General features: G+C 43.4%; 1 protein-coding gene across 1 annotated transcript in view; it reads left to right on the top strand.

The window, feature by feature from the left end:
* The window catches only part of LOC126272524 (cytochrome P450 6k1-like), a 183,975-nt gene that overhangs the window by 109,636 nt on the left and 55,596 nt on the right, over positions 1–18,743 (top strand). The window contains exons 4-5 of the mRNA XM_049975440.1: positions 4,750–5,012; positions 15,990–16,183. Of these exons, the coding sequence (XP_049831397.1) occupies positions 4,750–5,012; positions 15,990–16,183 (457 nt within the window). The remainder of the gene's footprint in view (positions 1–4,749; positions 5,013–15,989; positions 16,184–18,743) is intronic.

Here is an 18,743-nt window from a genome sequence, read left to right as displayed (position 1 = left end):
ATAAGTCCCACTTCGTCGGAGTCGTCCTGTGCAAGATGCCGCACCGCCTGTTCTACTCCACTGATAAAGGTTTGAATTTTGCTCCTACACCACTTACTATACCCATCGTGGTAAAACCTCTTGTCCTGTAGGCGTAGCGATGTTTTCACTGCGTGACTGACACTCTCGTCATTTTCAAATTGTGTTCCCCGTAGATAATCTGTAAGAGACCCAAAGAGACGGAATTCAGATAATTGGCCTTTCTTTGAATCATGTGGTCCGCTGTGAGCATTCATGGAACCCATCGCGAGGACCTCTTTGAACGTCCGAGAGTCTCCAGCATTGGAGACGCAGTTCCAATGCTGACCGGCAACTGTAGAGCTAATTGTCGAGTTTTATTGATGACGATGTTTGGTTTGTGGGGAGCTCAACTGCGTGGTCATCAGCAATAACAAATTATGATGATGATGAATTGATGAAGACAACACAAACACCTAGTTCCCGGGCAGAGAAAGTCCCCAACCCGGCCGGGAATCACACTCGGGACCCCGTGATCCAGCAACGCTCGCCACTAGACCACGAGCTGCGGACGTCGAGTTTTGATGCGGCGATCGGCACGAATAATGGCTTCCTTATGATTTAGCATGTCTGGAGCAGTGGCTGTGGCAGGACGTCCCGAGCGTGGCTGCTCATGGAGCTCTGTTTCTGCATTTCCTGAGGCTGTAACTTTCTTTACCCATCGCCCAACTGTACTCCTATCAACTGCAGAATCGCCATACACTACACGCAAACGTTTATGCGTGCTCACTACGGTTTCTGCTTCTGCATACAAGAATTCAATAACAGCACGCTGCTTGTAACGTGTAGACGCCAGATGACGCGTTACTGCGACTCTGACATCTGCCAGAATGGTTCGAAACTTCTCCGGCGCACAGAACAAACATCAAATGTGAAGCACCAACAAGTACGTTAGTCTATGTACGTTAATGGTTTTTTTAAATGTGGGGCATTACTATTGAACGACCCTCGTACATTACTCTTGTGGTCTGGCACTTGTGGCTTACCATGTTACTGAGTGTGAATAACGTCATTCGCATCATCATTTATCGAGGTTGGAGTTGGGCTTTCCAAACCTGTCCCTCGTCCGTGAAAATTTAATTACACATAGCAAATAGTCAAATGAAATTCACTACAGCTTCATGAAAATGCACGTGGTTCTTTTTTCGTTATATTACCTCTCAAATGTCATATAAATTAAATAATGTGACCAGTGGCGAAAAGATATACACTACTGGCCATTAAAATAGCTACACCAAAAAAAATCTGATGATAAACAGGTATTCAAATATATTATACTAGAACTGATATGTGATTACGTTTTGCCGGCCAGAGGGGCCGAGCGGTTCTAGGCAGTACAGTCGGGAACCGCGCGTCCGGTACGGTCGCAGGTTCGAATCCAGCCTCGGGCATGGATGTGGGTGATGTCCTTAGGTTAGTTAAGTTTAAGTAGTTCTAAGTTCCAGGGGACTGATGACCTCAAAAGTTAAGAACCATAGTGCTCAGTGCCATTTGAACCATTTTTTTTTATTTCATTTTCACGCAATTTGAGTGCTTAGATCCTGAGAAATCAATACCCAGAACAACCACCTCTGGCCGTAATAACGACCTTGATACACCTGGGCATTGAGTCAAACAGAGTTTGGATGGCGTGTAGAGGTACAGCTGCCCATGCAGCTTCAAAACGATACCACAGTTCATCAAGAGTAGTGACTGGCATATTGTGACGAGCCTGTTGCTCGCCCACCATTGACCAGAAGTTTTCAGTTGGTGAGAGATCTGGAGAATGTGCTAGCCAGGGCAGCAGTCGAACATGTTCTGTATCCAGAAAGGCCTGTACAGGACCTGCAACATGCGGTCGTGCATTATCCTGCTGAAATGTAGGGTTTCGCAGAGATCGGATGAAGGGTAGAGCGACGGGTCGTAACCCATCTGAAATGTAACGTCCACTGTTCAAAGTGCCGCCAATGCGAACAAGAGGTGACCGAGACGTATAACCAATGGCACCCCATACCATTACGCCGGCTGATACGCCACTATGGCGATGACGAATACACGCTCCCAATGTGCGTTCACCGCGTTGCCGCCAAACACGGATGCGACCATCATGATGCTGTAAACAGAACCTGATTTCATCCGAAAAAATGACGTTTTGCCATTCGTGCACCCAGGTTCGACAGTGAGTACACCATCGGACGCGCTCCTGTCGGTGATGCAGCGTCAAGGGTAACTGCACCCATGGAGTACGAGCTGATAGTCCATGCTGTTGCAAACGTCATCGAACTATTAGTGCAGATTGTTGTCTTGCAAGCGTCCCCATCAGTTGATTCAGGGATCGAGACGTGGCTGCACGATCCGTTACAGCCATGCGGATAAGATGCCTGTCTCCTCCACTGCTATTGATACGAGGCCGTTGAGATCCATCAAGGCGTTCCGTATTACCCTCCTGAACCCACCGATTCCATAGTCTGCTAACAATCATTGGATCTCGACCAACGCGAGCAGCAATGTCGCGATACGACAAAACCGAAATCGCGATAGGCTACAATCCGACCTGTATCAAAGTCGGAAACGTGATGGTACGCATTTCTCCTCCTTACACGAGGCATCACAACAACGTTTCCCAGGCAACGCCGGTCAACTGCTGTTTGTGTATGAGAAATCCGCTGGAAACTTTCCTCATTTGAGCACATTGTAGGTGTCACCACCGGGGCCAACCTTGTGTGAATGCTCTGAAAAGCTAATCATTTGCATATCAGAGCATCTTCTTACTGTCGGTTAAATTTCGCGTCTATAGCACGTCATCTGCGTGACGTAGAAATTTTAATGGCCAGTAGTGTAGATTAAAATGTAAGTGGAAGCAGGATTCACACCATCGCCTCGATCACAACCTGCTTCCAAAGCGCGATCACTTACCGCTTTTTTTTTTCTTCTCGTTTTGTTCGTGAATGGTCATTGTATTTGTTTGGGACGGGCGTTCCATGACACATGCTCAAGTTCATCGTTGATCCAAGCACTCAGTTTTTTTTAATTATAGAGGGCAGCTAACCGTCTGACACGCTGAGCTACGGTGCCGACATAAATGCTAATTAATTCCTTAATAAATATGCACTTCTGCGTGATAAGTTGCGGCCATGTGGAGGAGGAGGAGATTGGTGTTTAACGTCCCGTCGACAACGAGGTCATTAGAGGAGGAGCACAAGTTCGGATTAGGGAAGGAAATCGGCAGTGCCCTTTCCAAGGAACCATCCCGGCGTTTGCCTGAGGCGATACGGGGAAATCACGGAAAACCTAGATCAGCATGGCCGGACGCGGGTTTGAACCGTTGTCCTCCCGAATGCGAGTCCAGTGTGCTAACCACTGAGCCACCTCGCTCGGTATTTATTTATATTAACCCTCACTCGAAGAAGCAAAATTGTCGTGTTGTCGATACATCAGTTACATAATAAACGCGTAAAACTCCTCTTGCGATTTTCTCGGAATTGCTAGAGTAGTGCGCGTTACTACTTGCACATTATGTTGTTTTAATGGCCCACAAAAGGCGTACAAAGTAAATCTGTGATGTCAACGTCGTGGCCTTCCCTTGTCAGAAGGTGTGCTCTTTTCACACCCTGCTGCTTTTTCTGCGGTTCCTTTTTACCTCCGTAACACGGAGAGGTTTCCCTCCAGCTTTCCCTGCTGCATAGTTACTATTCGAATTATCGACCACATACATCGATCAGTAAAGTGTACGAGTGACACGAAGTTTAGGTGTTACAACTCTAGCGCGATCCCGGGGACTGGGTGTTTGTGTTGTCCCCATCATTTCATCATTCGTGAACGTAACTAAAATTCTGAATCGTCCCCTTAGAAAACTTAATGAATGATTGTGCTGGTAAACCCCTTACATTATTTGATTTTCAAAGAGCTGAGCAGAACTGAACGTACTCAGACATTTCGCTCTTTACCTGTTCCGATCAACACTACACTGACACACAATATTTTTAGCGCAACGCAATCTGACTTTCAATAATCCCTACAAAAGAATGGCCCTGATTAACATGAACGTATACCTTTCACAAATCACTTACCTCACAAAAATCTTCGTTATTCGAACTACTGCAATACAGCGAGCGCGAATACTGCCAGCTAAATAAAAGATTCAAACTACTGAAGGCACTAACTAGTGATAGGCATAGTCAGCAAATAAAAAGATTTTGATAGAGAACAAGCAATGTATTTACCTTAATAGTGTTAAAAGTCATTATATATATATATATCAGTTCGTTACATCCAGTCTTACAATTTTAGTGTCTCAGATGGACACACGTCCACGTCATCCACTCTCAAAACTCCGCCATTTCTCTCCCCACATCCACCACTGCTGGGGGCTCACCTCCAACTGCCCAACGCTACGTGCTGTTAACAGCCAACTGCCCAACACTACAATAGCAAATGCCAACAATGCAAACCAGCCACAGGCTGCACACAGCACAGTCAGTGATTTTCATACAGAGCGCTACGTGGCGTTACCAACATAAAAACCTAAACAGCCTACTTACAATTGGACTGTGTAAAAATCGGGACATTGTACGGGCGCTGACGACCGCGCAGTTGAGCGCCTCACAAACCAAGCATTGCCATCATCATCCAGCACGATTTCGAGATTCTTGTTTGCCCGACTTTCTGATTAACTGCGAGCGGTGCTGAATGTAATACCTGCTGTACTGCCAGACGCTCCAGGACTGCGGCCGCGAGATGGCGGAGGTGCTGGAGAGCACGGCAGAACGTGGGCAGGTGGTCGAGATGCGCGAGCTGGTGGCCAGGTACTCCACTGACGTCATCGCGTCCGTCGCCTTCGGCATCGAGGTCGCCTGCCAGCGAGAGCCGGACAACGAGTTCCGCCAATGGGGGCGCAAGATCTTCCAGCCGACCCTCCAGACCGGGCTCAACCTCATGCTCGCCGTCGTCAGCCCGACGCTGGGAAAACTTCTGAAGTGAGTGTCGCTGACACATCTAAGGTTCCGATCATCATTATCAACACACTGTCATCGTCATCATCATCTTCATCGTTGTCGACATCATCGTCATCATCATCATCATCATTATCGTCGTCGTCATCACCGTCATCATCATCCTCGTTATAATCATCGTATTAGATGTTTCTCAACAATGAGTATATAACTTGACAATACATTTCACTCAATGGAAAATAGGCTCAGCCTGACCCACAATCACGAAGTCATTACTGATTAACCAGTATCTTATTCGTTGCATCCAAAGCCCTGGAATATGTTTGACATCAACAGACTGCATACTTGTTGTTGTTGTGATCTTCTGTCAGAAGATTGGTTTGATACAGCTGCCCACGCTACTCTATCCCGTGCAAGCTATTTCATCTCTGAATAACTACTGCAACTTACATCCTTCTGAATCTGCTTACTGAATTGATCCCTTGATCTCACTCCACACTTCTATACTTTTTGCCCTTAACCCCCTCCTTCCCCCCACCCCCGAAACTTACCTCTAATATCAATCTGACGATTCCTTCATGCTTCTTCAAGTCACGTTTTACCATAAAATTCTTTTCTCTTAAGTCGATTTAGTACCTTTACATTAACTAAACAGAGTGTTACAAAAAGGTACGGCCAAACTTTCAGGAAACATTCCTCACACACAAATAAAGAAGAGATATTATGTGGACATGTGTCCGGAAACGCTTAATTTCCATGTTAGAGCTCATTTTAGTTTCGTCAGTATGTACTGTACTTCCTCGATTCAATCAACATGTGTGGGCTGACGAGAATCCGCACGCAATTGTGCAATCACGTCATCAACACAGATTTTCTGTGAACATTTGGGCAGGCATTGTTGGTGATGTCTTGATTGGGGCCCCATGTTCTTCCACCTACGCTCAATGGAGCACGTTATCATGATTTCATACGGGATACTCTACCTGTGCTGCTAGAACATGTGCCTTTACAAGTACGACACAACATGTGGTTCATGCACGATGGACCTCCTGCACATTTCAGTCGAAGTGTTCGTACGCTTCTCAACAACAGATTCGGTGACCGATGGATTGGTAGAGGCGGACAAATTCCATGGCCTCCACGCTCTCCTGACCTCAACCCTATGGACTTTCATTTATGGGGGCATTTGAAAGCTCTTGTCTACGCAACCCCGGTACCAAATGTACAGACTCTTCGTGCTCGTATTGTGGACGGCTGTGATACAATACGCCATTCTCCAGGGCTGCATCGGCGCATCAGGGATCCATGCGACGAAGGGTGGGTTCATGTATCCTCGCTAACAGGACATTTTGAACATTTCCTGTAACAAAGTGTTTGAAGTCACGCTGGTACGTTCTGTTGCTGCGTGTTTCAATTCCATGATTCATGTGATTTGAAAAGAAGTAATAAAATGAGCTCTAACATGGAAAGTAAGCGTTTCCGGACACATGTCCACATAACATATTTTCTTTCTTTGTGTGTGAGCAATGTTTTCTGAGAGTTTGGCCGCAGCTTTTTGTAACATCCTGTATATCCATCCATTCTTCAGCATTCTTCTCTAACGCCATATCTCTAAAGCGTCTGTTCTTGTCTCGCCTGAACTGCTACTGGTCCCCATTCACTTCCATTTAAATGGTTCAAATGGCTCTGAGCACTATGCGACTTAACATTTGTGGTCATCAGTCGCCTAGAACTTAGAACTAATTAAACCTAACTAACCTAAGGACATCACACACATCCATGCCCGAGGCAGGATTCGAACCTGCGACCGTAGCAGTCGCGCGGTTCCGGACTGAGCGCCTAGAACCGCGAGACCACCGCGGCCGGCTTCACTTCCGTAAAAGCTACTCTCCAGAACACATGTTCAGTAAAGATTTCCGGACACTTAAATTCATATCACATTCTAACAGTTCCTCTTTTTCAGAAATGCTTTTCTTGCTAAAATCAGTCCTATATAGTTTAGCCATGATGACGTTATTTTGCTACCCAAATAGTGGCATTCGTCTGCCAATTTTACTGTGCTATTTCCTCCTCTTCCAAGACGCTCTCTCTCACATAATTACAATATCATCGGCAAACTTTTTTTTATTTCTTCTATGTTAACATTGATTTCTTCTGCAATTTATTTTATTTACTTTACCGCTTCCTACCCGTAAAAGTCATCAATAAACTTTTACTACTTTTATTTTATGCCTGCTACCTTCAAAATCTCAAAGAATGCATCCTCTCAACACTGTCAGAAGATTCCTCTAAATCTACAGGTGGTACATAAAAGTATTAAGTGCGCATCCCAGACTTAAAATGATCTTAAAAAGTGGAAGTATTCGAGACAGTTGTCTTCAGGGAGGAACAATCTTATGAGTGACGTCATCATCCTTATGACTGACAAGTCGCAGCCTCTTTCCGCGCTCTTCCTTATCTGCCTCTCCCTTTCCCCTGTCTCTGACAAATTACAGCAAACTATTAAAAAGGAAAGAACAAATCAAAACATTCAAGATGGTAGAAATAGCCGAATTGCATTAGTGAGAAATTAAAAACCCTCCCTACCCCCCATTTCCAACTAATCACGGTGATGTCTTAAAAAGGAACAAACCAAACAAAAAATTAAAGATGTCAAAAATAGCCAAATTGTGTGAGTGGGAAATTAAAAACCAACTTCCTTCCTCCTCAGCTCCAACCAGTCACAGCAAAGTATTAAAATAATGTGGAAAAATGGTGTCAATTTATAATTGTGTGCCGACCATAGTGGCTGTGCGGTTCTAGGCGCTACAGTCTGGAGCCGAGCGACCGCTACGGTCTCAGTTTCGAATCCTGCCTCGGGCATGGATGTGTGTGATGTCCTTAGGTTAGTTAGGTTTAATTAGTTCTAAGTTCTAGGCGACTAATGACCTCAGAAGTTAAGTCGCATAGTGCTCAGAGCCATTTTATAATTGTGTGCACATACGTAACTCTGGCATAATACTATCACAGTTAATGAAGTAAGCCATTTTGACATTGTAGTGACTGACTGGGGAACAGCTGAATTAATGCAAGTTAATGATATCATGAAATTTTCTGTAAGAACTCCAATGAATGACTGCCTCCCATTGCTATTTAGAATTTGTTACATCTTTTCTTTTCCTATTTTCCCCCGAGTATTCCACAAATACCTGCTTTTCAAGCTCATCAGTCAAAGAAGCACATAAACACAACAAATTCTCATATCAAACAATTAGCACAATGCAATATTTAAACAAATACACCGATATAGACGTTAAACAAATAGCACAGTGAGTCATTTTAACAAATACATCCATATCCCAAGTCAAAAATATAGTACACTGCGACAAAAAGTATCAAGTCAAGTAGAAAATTACCCGCTGGTTATCAACGTGTTAAAAAACAGTGATATCACTGTAAGTTTGCCTTAGAGGAGTATGACGTTGTAGGATTATACACTGAAGAGCCAAAGAAACAGGTACACCTGCCTAATATAGTGTAGCGTAACGCGAGCACGCACAAGTGCAGCAACACGACGTGGCATGGACTCGACTAGTGTCTGAAGTAGTGCTGGAGGAAACTGACACCACGAATCCTGCAGGGCCGTCCATAAATCCGTAAGAGTACGAGGAGTGGAGACCTCTTCAGAACAGCACGTTGTAAGGCATTCCAGATATCTTCAATAATGTTCATATCTGGAGAGTTTGGTGTCCAACAGAAGTGTTTAAACTCAGAAGCCAATATGTAGCAATTTTCGACGTGTGGGGTGACGCATTGTCCTGCTGGAATTGTTCAAGTCCGTTGGAAAGCGCAATGGACATGAATGGATGCAGGTGATCAAACAGGATGCTTACGTAAGTTTCACCTATCATAATCGAATCTAGACCTATTTGGAATCCCGTATCACTCCAGCTGCACATGCCCCACGCCATTACAGAGCCTCCACCAACTCGAACAGCCCCTGCTGACATGCAGAGTCCATGGATTCATGAGGTTGTCTCCATACCCGTACACATCCATCCGCTCAATACTATCTGAAACGAGACTCGTCCAACCAGGTAATATGTTTCAAGTCATCGGCTGCGAAAGCCCAAATCGACTGTGTTTCGTTGAATGGCTCGCACACTGACACTTGTTGATGGACCAGCATCGAAATCTGAAGCAATTTGGGGAGAGGTTGCACTTCTGTCACATTGAACGATTCTCTTCAGGCGTCGTTAGTCCCGTTCTTGCAGGATCTTTTTCCGGACGCACTGATGTCGGAGATTTGATGTTTTGCCGGATTCCTGATATTCACGGTACACCCTTGAAATGGCGTGCGCTGACTGTGACACCACATTTAAACTCACTTAAACCTTGATAACCTACCATTGTAGCAGCAGTAACCGAGCTAACAACTGCGGCAGACACTTGTCTTATATAGTTGCCGACCCCAACGCCGTTTTCTGCCTGTTTATACATCTCTGCATTTGAATACGCATGCCTATACCACTTCCTTTGGCGCTAACAGTTGTGGCCTGGGTCAAAATCGTTCGCGATTGGTTTGAAGAACATTCTGGACGATTCGTGCGAATGATTTCCAACCTAGATCGCCTGACATAAATCCCATCGAACATATATGGGACGAGAGGTCAGTTCGCGCAAAAAGTTTCGTAAGACTTTCGCAATTATGGACAGCTATAGAGGCAGCATGGCTCAATATTTCTGCAGGGGACTTATAGCGACTTTTTTACTCCCTGGCACGTTGAGCTGCTGTATTATACCGGTCAAAAGGAGGTCCGACACGATATTAGGAAGTATCCTATGACTTTTGTCACGTCAATGTGCAACGCCACAGCACATCACTCATTCCGGTGCCTACCTATGGACTCCCGCAGTCTTGTGGCTCTGGACGGTTGCCAGAGGCCGGCCGGTGTGGCCGTGCGGTTCTAGGCGCTTAAGTCTGGAACGGCGTGACCGCTACGGTCGCTGATTCGAATACTGCGTCGGGCATGGATGTATGTGATGTCCTTAGGTTAGTTAGGTTTAAGTAGTTCTAAGTTCTAGGGGACTGATGACCACAGATGTTAAGTCCCATAGTGCTCAGAGCCATTTGAACCATTTTTTGTTTCCAGAGTTGCACCAATCACGAGCACTCCTGTCGCCCACATCAGGGCGGCAAAGCTATCTGACAGCCACCGAGCACCTGTTGCCATCCCATCGTTTACTAATTGCCGCAGGTCATTTTTTAAACAAGAAATGTTGTTCAAAAAATTTAATATAATCCATTATGGAGTCGAGGTAGCAGTTGCCGTTATACTGGTTGTCACTGTTACCATTCAACCGCGATTCTTATACATATATTTTAACAACGCGTTTCAAGAGACAATGCTCTCATCATCAGGTTGTAAAGTCTATGTCATGAAATTAAACGGACTAAAAAGACAAAATACCATCACATAGACTTTACAACCTGATGATGAGAGCATTGTCTCTTGAAACGCGTTGTTAAAATATAAGAATCGCGGTTGAATGCTAACAGTGATAACTTGTTCAAAAAAGTTATGAGAATTTAGCCGCCTGACGTCGTCGACTGCTGCTGATATTTCAACAAGTGCACATCCTGTCACGCTCAGTGCAAAACTGTTCCGAGTAAGCAATGCGCAAGGGGATTTTACAGACCAATTCCTGAAAGATACCACGCACACAGACATACCAGCACCATCACAAACCAAAGATAACCGGCATCAGAAGTTATCGAGAGTGAAAAATTAGTAAGCAAGGAGGAAGGAGCATTAAATCTGCCCCTCGGTTTCTTCACAGGGGAGAGAGCAGGATCCCATATGGAATTTGAACAAAAACCCCGCGTCGCTATTTATCAAGTTACTTTTATCTCAACTGCTGCTTTAATATCCCAATAGCTGGAACGCATGCCAGAATCTCCACGTTGTTACATTTCATAGGATGACTGGTGCCAAGACAATGTTTTCTTGTAACAGATCCTATCCGCTGTAGTAAACATGTGTGGCGCTTATGCTCAGTACACGGTCCTGATAATCTGACCACTATATGAAATGCCATAACTGCGAGGAATACGGTAAACAACAATCTTATGCAATCGACGATCATGCTTTATTGAACCTAAAAGGTCGCTGATCTTACGTATCAGTCGAAGAACAGACGTCACAATATATTTCTGCAAGAAGTGGTGACTGGTTGGAGATAGGGGGAAAGAAAGGGGAGGTAACAGGAAGTGGGAAAGGGAGCACGGTTTATCACCGATAAGGGTGATGACATCACAGATAAGATTTCCCCTGCATGTAGGAAATTTGCTCGAACATTTGCAGTTTTCAAGGTCATTGTTGTTCATAATCCCCACTTAATACCTATTTCTACAGGATGTTCCCGTAAGCGCGTGCAAAAATGTAACAGGACGTAGAGAATGCTCCATTGAACAATTTGAGGTTGGGAACGTGGGATCGGAGAAGGCAGCTTAAGGATATAGTTAATTAAACTTGTCTGCCGCTTTGTCTATCATTACTGTTTTCCAGCGTATTTACTGCTAACATGCATACAAGTTTACACGTCCTGTGCTGTCTATTTACATGTATGTTCTTTGTTTCCTGCAAGGACACAAGGAGGACGGGCCTAACTAGGAGGTCACGAATGCAGTTTGTGTTTAATTTACTGGATTGGAATGGGAGGTCCTATTTCATGGCCTGTGAGGTCACCTGACCTGAATCTCCTTGATTATTTCCTACGGGGATATGGCTCTGAGCACTATGCGATTTAACTTCTGAGGTCATCAGTCGCCTAGAACTTAGAACTAATTAAACTTAACTAACCTAAGGACATCACTCACATCCATGCCCGAGACTGAATTCGAACCTGCGACCGTAGCGGTCGCTCGGTTCCATACCGTAGCGCCTAGAACCGCACGGCCACACCGGCCGGCTTCGGGGATATCTAAAGTCGGTTGTTTGTGAGACGCCAGTGGATATGGAAATGGAAATATTTGCCAGACTTGTAGCTGCCTGTGATGTAATTCGAAACACAACAGGGGCCGGCCGCTGTGGCCGAGCGGTTCTAGAAGCTTCAGTCCGGAGCCGCGCTTCTGCTGCGGTTGCAGGTTCGGATCCTGCCTCGGGCATGGACGTGTGTGATGTTCTTAGGTTGGTTAGGTTTACGTAGTTCTAAGTCTAGGGGACTGATAACCTCAGATGTTAAGTCCCATAGTGCTCAGAGCCATTTGAATCATTCGAAACACACCAGGGGATATTTGTCACGGTGCGTCATAATCTGGTTCGCCAATGTTATGCTTGCATTGAGGTTAATGGCTGTCAGTTTCAATACATTTTGTAAAATACAGTATAAATGGAACCTCCATTTTGTCAGTGATTGTATTTTCAGTTAACACTAACAAATGTAAATAGAAAAGTACGGAGCTGACTTCTCTAACCCCAGATTCCTTACCTCAAATTGTTCAGTGGAGCATCCTCTATGTCCTGTTAAACTTTTGCACGCTCTTACGGAAACATCCTGTATAAACGTAGGTGTGTACTTCTTTAACCTATCTTCTAAGATAGGGTGAAGGGTCTTTATGCCTTGTGTGTTCTTACATTTCCCCAGTACCAAAAGTGATCTTCTCCGAGCTCAGCTTCTACCGGTCTTCCCATTCTTCTGTAAATAATTTGTGTCAATATTTTTCGATCATAGCTTACTAAACAGATAGTCCAGTAACATTCGCACCTATCGGCACTTGCTTTCTCCGCTGCTGGAATTACTACGTTCTTCGTGGTGTTTAAGGGTATTTCGTCCGTCTTATATATTTTCGGTACCATGTCGAATAATTTTGTCATGGCTGTCTTTCCCAAGTCTCTTAGCTGCTCTGGAAAGTTTCATCTCCTCCAGGGGCCTTGTTTTGATTTAAATCTTTCAGTGCTCTGTCAATTCCTGTCGCAGCATCATGCCTCCCACCTCATCTTTCTCTAACTCCTCTTCCCTTTCTATAATATTCCCTTCAAATTCGTTTCCTTTGTAAAGGCCAGATCAATAACTGTCTGTCTTCTGTGGTCAGATGGGTGCTAAATCTAGGACATGAATTAACGCCAAAAAGTCCCATGTAATTTTTGTATCCCGTAAGAAATTAAATACTTCTGCTGTTATTCTCGACGGTATCCCAATACCGCAGCAGAAAACGCCGAAGAGTTTTGACATAGCCGCGCTTCAGTTAGTTGGAAAATATTGTCACTACATGCGAAAGATTTCTGCTTGCCTCTGCTACCTCTATATTCCACAGGATGTGAAACGTCAACTTTCGCAATCACTTGATCTAACAAAGCCCGCTATTATGATGGTAAGAACTAACTGTGATTGCTTATGTGCGTTACATCTGCAGCATTTCTCTGGTTCCCAGTGTCAGTGTTTCATATGTCCAATCAGACTGCTTGCGGTCACGTAAGTTATGTGACTACGCTAATCTATATCTACAGGGTGACTTTTTCCAGGCTTATACAAATTCTCGGGATTGATCAATAGAGGACACGGAATTAAAAGGTCTAATGAAGTTATGTCCGGAAATGCATGGGTTCCATGGTAGAGACCATACATTCAATCATACAGTGTTAGAGAGACTGCGGTCTAATACGCGCTGTACCATGCAGCCACAGGTACAGTATGAGGGTGTTACTGTCCCCCGTACGTCGCGCCCTAGCGCCCACTGCCATATTAATTTTTAATGTTTTGTCCGATCCACTTCTCTTGCTGACTCACCTCGTAATGGATGTGATACAGCGTTGTACACAATGGTTCCGTATTCCAATCGACAGTTTGCCGTCAGGGTGTATCAGGAGACCTATCCCCGCCGACAACAGCCACAGCATTCCATGTTCGTGACAGTTTTTCGCCGCTTGTCTGGGAGAGGGCCGTTTCAGTAAGCAGGAAATCGTGAAGTAGGTATTTGGAGGAAGATGTGATTAACACTGCGAAAGGCAACTGCTGTGTCAGTGCAAGGCAGTTGGCCTGCCACTACAGGGTAAACCAGACGATCGTGTGGAACATTCTCCATGACAATCGTAACTACCACAGAAAAAAAAGGTTCAAATGGCCCTAAGCACTATGGGACGACATCTGAGGCCATCAGTCCCATAGACTTAGAACTACTTAAACCTAAACCCAAGGACATCACACACATCCATGCTCGAGGCAGTGTTCGAACCTGCGACCGTAACAGCAGCGCGATTCCGGACTGAAGCGCCTAGAACCGATCGGCCACACCCACCGGCAGTTACTACCCTTATCACTTTCAGCGTGTGCAGGGCTTACTAGCGACAGTCCGGGTGGTGTTGCTCTGCTACGCTATGTTCAGCGCAGGTTTAAGGCCGATGCAGCACAAGCTGCTAGTAGGGGAGGGGGGGGGGGGGGGAGGGGCAAGATGTGAGGGCCACCAGAGGTGCCACAGTTGTGAGATTCCCATACAGTACATATCGCTATTAGCAGCGACCACTGAGGGGATGCACAAGTATAACACTTTAAAGTGTATGACGAAAAAGAGTTTCCATCTCCAGTTCATCTTTGTCAGGGAACCGTCTGAAATCTCCGTTGTGTTTCGGTTCACAGGAGAAAAATAAACTGCAGATGGAAGCCCCATGTTCAAAGCCGCCACCCACCAAGGCAACAGAGCATCACACTTATAAGAAACATGGTCTGCCTAAGCAGCAGAGCCCTGTCTTCTCCACTGGTGATCGAGGCAATCAGTCACGATCACGTAATAAGAAAAAGAACATTGCGAGATGTTCCACCCATGGTCCGCAAGCGTACAGTGTGATGTTTGCTGCCGAATGGGTAGCCTGGTGGCAGGCGCTTGTGCCTTTGACTTCCGACACTCTGTAGTATCGTTGGATGACGTTTCTGGACACAGGTTCCCTATCCCCGATTTGTTCCTCTAGACACCCTCTACAGCCCCTCGAAGTTTGTCACAACACTTGTGGGACGTCCTGCAGAATCCTTATGGTCTAGCGGTAAAGTGCGAAACCCAAAGACTGCAGGACCGGATCCCATTCGCACCACGCATTGTTTAGTCTGCATTTTACCCTAGCATTCAACTTTCAGTGATGTGGAGATTCGCTAGAAGCGACACATGGATCAGACTTCACGTTAAACTGTAGCTCCCTTTTCCCTGGTTGGATAACTGGCGTAGTTTAAGGACACACAATTCAATGAAGTGACATCCAATCGAAAGACTTGCACTTCATCTTTGATAGACACTAAATTATTATTATAGTATATTTAACATTTCTTTCTTATGTTTATTTGTGTTTTCCCGTCACTGAAGCACAAACATTATCACAAAAATCAATTAATTTGTTGATAACACATATTTGAAAGAACGATTTTTTTAAATTTGTAGTATGTTCCTATGGGACCAAGCTGCGGAGGTCATCGGTCCCTAGGCTTACACACTACTTAATCTAACTTAAACTAACTACACTAAAGACAACACACATATCCATGCCCGAAGGAGGACTCGTACCTCCGCTGGGTGGACCCTAGCGAATCGTGAGTAGGCGCCCCAGACCGCGCGGCTAAGAAAAGAAAAGTGCGGTACAAAGTAGTTACTTTAAAAGTACTACGAAAAACTTTGCAGTGCTGGATGAATGAAGTGGAGTCATACCCAGTTATATGTAAGACAGTTGCTAGCAGTCTACTGAAGAAAAATTTTGCACTGTTCTTCTTTACAGTTTAATAGAAGTTCCTATGAATTACTGCTGCGGCATCCTGCAGCTACTGAGTTCACTATGGGCGCTGACTGACACATTCTGTGCTGTAGTGGGATAGGATTAAGTGGCAAATTATGGTTGCTAACACACGAAGAATCATGAACTAAATTATGTGCAGAAGTTTCATCATTTTTTCATCACTATGCACATCATACTGTAAAATGCCAAAACTGTTCTGTTTTACTCCAATGTGTGTTATCGATTCACGATTGTCATTTCCTTGCAGACTCAAAGACGGAACCGCTGCTGTCAGTACGTATTTTAGACGTATGGTAGCGGAGACAGTTGCATACAGGGAGGAGAACAACGTTTGCAGGAAAGATTTCATGGATCTTATGATCCAACTCAAAAACAAGGGGTATCTCGAAGACGAAAAGCCAGAGAATGGAGAGGGCGGTACCAAGGAAGTGTCCCCTACGAGTAAGTATGTTATATGAGGTAGAAATCACGTATTATCTCTTTACAGCCTTCGTTTACGTTACACTTCATAGAATAGGTCCACCTGCGTTGCTGTAACCTACTCTATTGTTAGACATTAGTGACTACTTTCACATGCCTTCACTAGCAACCTGTAAAACATCAGTGGTATCAATGAAAGACATGAATTATTATTTTTCAATCACAGATACTAAACAATCTTCCCACCACAGTCTTAAGAAGAAATAAGATTGACTAATCTGGGAGTATAGGTACAATGAACACAAAACTGCCTACCACACAAACAATTATTCTAAATTAGCAATTGCCATACGAACTACGAACATGGGCGGTCATTTCATGATATAAGAAATTATCATCAAGAATAAAATTAAAACAAGAGAAAAATTAAGTCTGTAATTAAACTGCTGAAGGCTCTCATACATACATACATACATACATTAATCCTTGTTCCATAGATCATGAATACAACATTTTATAATGATATGGAACATGTCACTTTAACAAAAGTTTTCTTTACATAAAATAATTAATTAATTATTTTTTTACTACTTCATACCTAAAACTTCATCTATTGAGTACAAGGAGTTGTCATTGAGAAATTCTTTTAATTTGCTTTTAAATGTTGGTTGGCTATCTGTCAGACTTTTAATGCTATTTGGAAAAAGGCCCAAGATTTTTTTGGCAGCATAATTCACCCCTTTCTGTGTCAAAGTGAGATTTAATCCAGAAAAGTGAATATCATCCTTTCATCTAGTGTTATACCTATGCAATTCACTGTTATTTTTGAATTGGGATGGGTTATTAATGACAAATTTCATAAGTGAATATATGTATTGCGAAGGTACTGTGAATCCTGAGTTCCTTAAATAAATGTCTGCAAAGTGATCTTGTGTGGGCTCCAGCTGTTATTCTGATTACACACTTTTATGCAATGAATACTTTCTCTCTTAATGATGAGTTGCCTCAAAATATGATGCCATATGAAAGCAGTGAATGACAATAGGCATAGTAGGCTAATTTACTGATATGTTTATCACCAAAATTTGCAATTCCCTAATAGCATAAGTAGCTGAACCTAAACGTTTCAGCAGATCATCAATGTTTCTTCCAATTCAACTTCTCATCAATGCACACACCCAGAAATTTTGAGTATTCTACCTTAGCAACAGACTTCAGTTCATAGTCTATATTTATCAACGATATTATGCCATTTACTGTACAGAACTGTATAAACTATGTTTTCTCAAAGTTTAGTGAGAGTCCATTTGCAGAGAACCACTTAATAATTTTCTGAAAGATATTATTAGCAATTTCCTCTCCTTATTCTTGCTTCTTGGGTGTGATTACTATACTTGTATCATCACCAAAAAGAACTAACTTTGGTACTTCATGAATATAGAGTGGCAAGTCATTAATAAATATTAAGAACAATAAGGGACCCAAGACTGAACCCTGTGGGACACCATTCTTTATACCTCCACAGTTAGAGGACTCTGCTGGTTTTTGTAGACTATATGTACTGTTAATTTCAACCTTCTGCATTTTCCAGTTATCTAGAAGAATTTCATGATTCACACAATCAAAAGCCTTTGAGAGCTCACAAAATATCCCAGTGGGTGATGTTCGGTTATTCGTATCTCATGGATATCGCTGGGTATCTAGCAGGAGATTAAAGCACTGTGCTGTAGATGTTAGTCCAGAATTTAGTTGCATCTGTTATTTTTCATTTAGGAATTGTTAGTTTCCTGAACGATAAGAATACTCAATAACGAAACCACTTTATAAAAATGGAGAATGTGTAATTTGGACTATTTAGAGCCTTTTCTGTGCCATTCTTAATCGAAAAAATTGTTAAAAAGACTGTATATATAAGGATAAGTGATCTTTTTGGTTTACATAATTTGGGCAAACATACAGTCCAGTTTCAAAAGCGGTTTAACAATTATAAATGCTACATTCTCTTCTATGTGTCAGGCATTGGACAGAATAAGCAAAAAGTGATGAATATTAGACGTCTTCTTTGGGTTAACAAAAGCCTTTGATTGTTTTAATCACAAAATATTGCTGCAGAAATCGGACCATTATGGAATAAGAAGAGTAACTCACAACTGGTTCTTCTTATACATTAAGAACAGGCAGCAAAACGTCGTTCTCCACAGTAATAATACTGACTCTGGGGTGGTGTCTGTTTGGGGAGGTGCATCATGGGCCAATGTTGAGATCGCTACAATATGACAGATAATTTTTAAATATTTTCTTTTGTGATGACACTAGCTTGACAGTGAAGGATGTTGAATGCAAAATAGATAATGTCAGATAATGCAGATCAAGACATATAGCTTGTAGAAAGTAAATTTATGCTAAATCGTACTAAGATTCCATTAAACACCATTTTATCAAAGCTGAAATGTTGATTAAAGAGAGTGGGCATATGATTAGTGAGTCTGAACAACACATATTCCTAGATGTTCAGACACATGGTAAGCTGTCATGGAATGTACATATTCAACATCTAATTCAAAAACTGTATGCTGCTATA

This window comes from Schistocerca gregaria, chromosome 5 (genome assembly GCF_023897955.1).
Source record: "Schistocerca gregaria isolate iqSchGreg1 chromosome 5, iqSchGreg1.2, whole genome shotgun sequence".
Classification (NCBI taxonomy): domain Eukaryota; kingdom Metazoa; phylum Arthropoda; class Insecta; order Orthoptera; family Acrididae; genus Schistocerca; species Schistocerca gregaria.
This window is presented reverse-complemented; position numbering and strand designations above follow the sequence as displayed.